This window comes from Chiloscyllium punctatum, chromosome 45 (genome assembly GCF_047496795.1).
Source record: "Chiloscyllium punctatum isolate Juve2018m chromosome 45, sChiPun1.3, whole genome shotgun sequence".
In the NCBI taxonomy this organism is placed as follows: domain Eukaryota; kingdom Metazoa; phylum Chordata; class Chondrichthyes; order Orectolobiformes; family Hemiscylliidae; genus Chiloscyllium; species Chiloscyllium punctatum.
In genome coordinates this window covers 36,051,270-36,057,730 of record NC_092783.1, presented here as the reverse complement: position 1 = coordinate 36,057,730, position 6,461 = coordinate 36,051,270, and the positions used below count along the sequence as shown (strand labels likewise).

The 6,461-nt window shown below is 36.0% G+C and overlaps 1 protein-coding gene across 2 annotated transcripts in view; it reads right to left on the bottom strand.

The window, feature by feature from the left end:
- Positions 1–2,110: 2,110 nt before the first annotated feature.
- LOC140467286 (leiomodin-1-like) overlaps positions 2,111–6,461 on the bottom strand; it is a 36,702-nt gene continuing 32,351 nt past the window's right edge. For both annotated transcript variants that reach the window (XM_072563544.1, XM_072563545.1), the window contains exon 3: positions 2,111–3,442. In XM_072563544.1, the coding sequence (XP_072419645.1) occupies positions 3,416–3,442 (27 nt within the window). In that variant the 3' untranslated portion in view covers positions 2,111–3,415. The remainder of the gene's footprint in view (positions 3,443–6,461) is intronic.

Genomic DNA, 6,461 nt, shown 5'->3' with positions numbered 1-6,461 from the left:
TTCCATTGTACAGATATGATTCTAGTTGGTGAAGAGTTTTCCCTCTTATTCCTACTGACTTGAGTTTTACTAGTGTCCTTTGGTGTTCAGTTAAATGCTGTCTTGAAGTCAAGGGCAGTCAATCTCACCAAACATTGCTTTGCTTGGACTAAGCCTGTATTGAAATGTGGAGCTGATTGGACATGGGAGAGTCAAAATTGACCCTAGGCAAATAAGTAATTGTTCATAATACTTAATGTGTGCCTTTTAGATACCAATTAACTAATCATTGGAAATAATTTCTTGATAATTATCTTATAAAAATTGTTTGTTATTTCGCACATGTATCAAATTTGCTAAATCATCTCTGGCCTGATGAAATGAGGACATAATATATTTAAAATCCTCATTGCTACATGGTACTATCATCAGCACTTTCTCCAACAAGGAAATGGAGGGGGGTGGAGTTGTGACATTATTTTAAGTGAAGGTTTCCATTATTGGAAATAATATTCTAAGCACAGCCTAACCAATGATTAGGATCAGTACTATTTCTATGTCTATTACCAATGTCCAGTCAGAGAAGCTAGGATCCTAGAATTTCTTTTTCCTTAGAATTTTTAAAGCAAAGTAAGTGGTAAGTTGCAGAATCTTGTTGATTTGGATGTTGAATTCAAAAAGGGACGCTTTCACTGTTAGAACTGAACGATGAGGTAGTATTAAAGCAAAAATGCAATCCGTTGAAAACTACCATAATTTCATCATGTTTAATCAGCAACACAAAACAGGATTTTGTTTCTGTTGTGGGTTTGTTGTGCTGTACAGACTGTATCACTCAAACAATTTGACTATCATATTAGCCCATTAACTAATTCTATACGTACCAGTCTTATTTTCTGTTCCTGTATTCTGGGGCTTTGGTAACATAGAGACATGTTTTTGGATAATATTGTCTCTATGATTGTATTTCAAGAGATGAAGAAAAAGCTGTTCAAGCTTCTAGAAAAATAAGATCCTAGGTGAGACATGTTACCAGGAATAGCTATATAAAAAATAACCTTATCCAAAAGATTACATGAAAGTGCTTTGCAATGGAGTACTCTGTATTGTGTGCCACTGGGAACTGTGAACTATCAAATCTACTCACCACTGAGTCATATCCCTTTTAGGGAAGGTAAATATTTTTCTGCTCTCTGGGGAGAAGGATTGCAATGATACAAGGCTAAAACATTTTCAGTGAGCAAAGTAAATTGAGAAGTATGGATCACCATACGCAGTTTATTGAAATAGGCTTTCTGGCCTATTGAATGTCATTGCTAAAAGACGTTGGGCCTGCCTGCAACAACCTGATGAAATACAGCAGTAAATCACTGTCAGATCGCACTTCATCTTTGCAAAAATAATTCAAGTGCTCTCAGGACCTCCCAAGTGGCTCACAGCTAACTGATTATTTTTGAAGCGCAATGACTGCTGTTGTACAGGAAATTGGATAAAAATTGGTTTTTATATAGAGCTCTACTTATCCTCAGACCATTCCAAAGGACTTCACAACCTAACTGTTCCATGGATGAATAGGCAAAATGTGATAGTAGAGATGAATATTCACTGCATTGAGCACCTCTCTTTGCATGTTCTGTAAATCCCATAGTCAAATAGATTTACTGCTTCTAAATCTACACTCTATGCTGCCTGTTTACAACAAGGCAGTTAATGATGGAGCTTTACTGATAGAAAACAGTTGAGACGTTTTCTAACAAAATAATTTAAAATGTAAGCAATAGCATGCAAATTGTTATTGTATATCAAGAAATGGAGATTTCTGTTTAAAACATTGAAAATCTCTGCACATGCATATAAACAACAACTTCATGGAATACTGGAATCTGATAGAGAACTTGCATGTCTGCTATGACAAGAATATGTTATTGTTGAAAATGTTTAAAGCAATTACTTAGCATATCTTTAATTCTATGTAGTTTGCATTCTGTAATGTTAATATGTGTAATATTACAAATGACAGACCTGATATGTAAATAATAGTTATTCTGTGTGTATTTTGTAAAATGCAGAATTTACTAACCACAGATTATGCTTGTTTTCTCATAAATGATTTTTATTTAAATTTGGCATCATTCACAACAAGAAACATAATTATTACCTGAAAACTTGCTTTCCTATCACTATGATTGTTTATACATTTTTACTGTGTGTCACAAGGAAATGTTCATGTCAAGACAATTCTGCAATTGAGTTAAGCTCATTTTTTGAATTAACGTATTTGTTTCCTATATTGATATGCATTTTACAAATGAAATGAAATATGGTTTTATATTTACAAAAATAATCAAAAGATAAAAGAATATTACATGTTCCACATGAGCACAGATATAGCTTTTACTAACAGACAAGAGACAGCAAACCAAATGTACTTGACATACAAGGAAAAAAATGCTTTTAATCAGAAGAATCAGAAGCTTTTTTATTGTGTTGTTTATTGTATTCTGTATTATTTCTATAAATGGTACATCAGGCATAGAATGGAAGTTACATTATTCCTGCTTGTGTATCTCTTGTGTGCAGAAAGCATACATTTACAAATGTTCTCATATTACATATTAAAATATTACATAAGAAAACTAAACCAGCCAAATATTTACAATTCCTTTAGGGTTAAGACATTGCTCTTTTTTTCCACTGAAAATAGTCATTGCAAATAGAACTAGATAAGATTTAAGGGAAACAGGTAATAAGAATTTTAAGTTGTAATACCTATTTCTAAGAAGACTGTTAAAGCTTTTTAACCATCATTATATGTCCTTACCTCTGATCATGGAAGGTCAGCTTGAGGATTACACTGTGTATCTAGAATTACAAGGCATCAGCCAAGCTACTGTCCCAGAGGGGAAGGAAGGTTAGTAAATACATGTAAAAATTAGGAGAGATGACTAAGTGGCATATCGGTCTGGCGGTGTCATTGTTTCATGAAAGGAGCAAGGTTAAAAAGATCATATGATTGTTACTTTAGCAAAGAAGAGAATGTGTATCAAAAATGCAATGTTCAGGTAAGATATACGTTTCACAAATATGTCAATTAAAGTAATGAGAAAATTGAGGTAAAGAATTGAGGTGGGAACATCAGGAAATTACAACCAATGGAAAGCTGTTGTAGCAGAAAACCGAACTATAGGAAAGTTACAAGATTTATTAAAAGTGTAAAGGCCACAGTGGAAAAATAGTAAGACCAAGCAATACAATTTGAGGAAGTTCTTCAAAATGTTTTCATCTTTTCACATGGCCTCAAACAAGGCTGTAACAATAAGTCCTTCAAATGATCAGAATGAGAACATTGTATCAATGAAGCTTTAGCTAAATGGTGAATTTGACATATATAAAGGATTAATGGAGCATCTCCAACAGCACATAATGGCACATCTTCTTACTGTAGCAACTTTGGAACTTCAACCTAAAACCAGTAAAAAAGAATTTATTAGAAAAGTATTTCAAACAATTGTAACAAATCGATATGAACATTATAGGTAATCAAATAATTTGTTTTGAAAAAAACATGAAATATTTATCGGTCAGGATAAGGCAATGGACAGTAGTAGAAATTGGGCTGATGTATATTTCCACTGCCTGATTAGAAAGCTAAAAATAATGGTAGATTTCCCAGGAGATGGGGGTGGATGGGATCCTTGGGATCTATGTTGGAAGAGTTCTCCAGTGGAGTCCTGCCCCTGGGCTGTTTAACTGGCAACAGCAATTTCAGGGACATACCAAATAGATGCAGAAGTAAGGCCTTCAGCCCCTCGAGCCTGTTCCATCATTCAATGAGATCATGGCAGGTCAGTTATGTGGCAATTTTAATTTTGGCAACGAGGTCCGAGAACTTTCCATTGGTGGACGCCATCACATTAGGAAGCGCCATGGTTCCATGTTCAGATAACCAGAAGCAAAAGCTGCCCCTGCGTTGATGCCCAGATGCTCACATGTCCATTTTGAAAAAAACCTTCAATCAGAAAGACTAAGTGAATGATCCATCTTGCTGTCCTCCAGAAATTTGGCATCACAGATGTCAGTCTTCAGTTAGTTGATTCATTCTATGTGGATACACTGGATATTCAAAAGGCTATGGGCCCAGCCAACTTTCAAACAACAGTTCCGAAGACTTAAGCTTCAAAACACGTCAAGTGCCTAGCTAAGCTGTTCTAGTACAGCTACAACACTGGCATCTATCTAATAGTCTGCAAATTGCCCAGATGTGTCTTGTACACAAAAAAAGAGGTACAAATCCAACCCAGCTAATTACTGGTCTCTGACTAGTATTCCCTCTAAAATGTGCAGGTGCTGGGATGTCCAAAACCTATTAGTCAGCATGATGACATATTAACACTAACTTTCAGAAACCATTGCCACCCACTGACCTTAGAGGTCTCTGCTGCAAGGAAAAGAAATTAGAGGGACTGTTGCCCATTGACATCAAGGTCACATTTGACTTATTGTGGCATCAAAAAACCCTAACCAAAATGAAGTTGCTAGAAATCCGAGGAAACGTTGTCCATCACCCACTCTCAGAATCAACAATGCGTAGCATCTATTAGATGCACTGCAGGAATTAACCAAAGGTACTTAGAGAGCACCTTCCAAAACCATCTGGAAGGATAGGGTCAGAAGGTACATGGGAACACCACCTATAAGTTCCCATCTAAACGATTCATCATTCAGACTTGGAAACATATCCTTCAGTATTGCTGGTCAATATGCTGGAACTCTCCCCTACAGTATTGTGGGTTTACTTATACTAAATGGACTGCAGCACTTCAAGAAGACAACCTTCTCAAGGGCAACGAGGGATAGGCAATAAATGCTGGCCAAACCAGCAATGCCCATGTCATATGAATAAAGAATTAAAACAACTTTCAAATTATGTAAACAAATGTGTCCATTTGTGAGTATTTGAGTTCAACTTAGCATTTATAATAAAGTCATCTTGCAAAATGATCTCTGGTCATTTGTTCATCCTGCTTCTGTTGATACAGTTCATTCCCAAATCCTTTGTGTGGAAAAATAGCCATGTGACAGTTGCCAATCAATAGTAATGCAACATATTTTACAACCACAAGGACAACTGAAATTACAAATGCATAAGATTAGGCTGTCCCCAAACTTCTTCCTGTAGAAAAATACATCCTGAGCTTTCTATTGTAAGTAAGCATTTCTCGATGCTAGAATATTGCAATCTGAACCTTGATCTATATAACGAGGTGTGACTTCTAGCTAAGGGTGTCCACACAATTTACTGTTCTTCTGGTGTCTTCACATAATACATGATATATCAGGAATATCAGAATGGCAGAGTTGGGGCAGACCCAAGCTGTTCTAGCTAAAAGGTTTTCTGAGAAACAGGACATGAAGTTTTGAGTTGCTATTTTCCTATGATAATCAATCAAACATTCAGTTCCTATGCAACATTAGGTCAAAGAAGCATCTTTTCCAAATGCAGGAAACTTTGAGTAGAAAGGGGTAAGGACCCAGGAGAATGAAATCAGGATTCAAATCCTAGTCTTCATAACCACCTCACATTTTCAGTTCAACTTTTCAAGCCAAGGAATTCTACTGTATCCATTAAACAGGAAAGAATGATATTAAAATGTTCAATATTGGACCTGATTGTATAAAACATGATAATCATTGAATCTCTACAGTGTGGAAACAGGCCATTTTGGCGGAACAAGTCCACACCAACCTTCTGAAGAGTAACCCACCCAGACCTATTCCCTTACACTTACCCCTGACAAATGCACCTAACCTACACATCCCTGAACACTATAGGCAATTTAGCATAGCCAATTCACCTAACCTGCACATTTTTGGATTGTAGGAGGAAACCAGAGTATCCAGAGGGAACCCATGCAGACACGGGGAGAGTGTGCAAGCTCCACACAGGCAGTTACCCAAGGTGGGAATCAAACCTGGGACCCCACTAAACCACTGCACCACCAAAATCATACAACAGCAAATCACAACTGAGCAATCGAACATGCAACAACAACAATTAGTCTCTATATTGATTTATAAGCTGTTGTGAATTTACAGACAAACTCTTCTCTGCAGTTAAAATTGGAGCTCATAATGGCCCAGTTTAGAGCACTTCCCCGAAATGAATATATTTTCTGGCCTGAAGCACAAAAGCCATCTTTCAGAAAGCAGTTTCCTTTAGTCAATTTCTTTCACTCAATAGGAAAAGGATACCAAGACACATGAATTCTATTTATATTTCAACAATTTCTTGCATGTATATCATAACTCTTATCATGAAGTAGTATATTTTCCAATTTCACTCTTTGTGATCTGACATTTATTGGAATGACCTGAACATTCCTTAACATTTTTAGAAGTAAAATTTTGAAATTTGAACTCAAAATTACTCAACTCTTCAAGTAAATGGTTGGTTTATAACTAAAATAATAACTCTTTTCTGT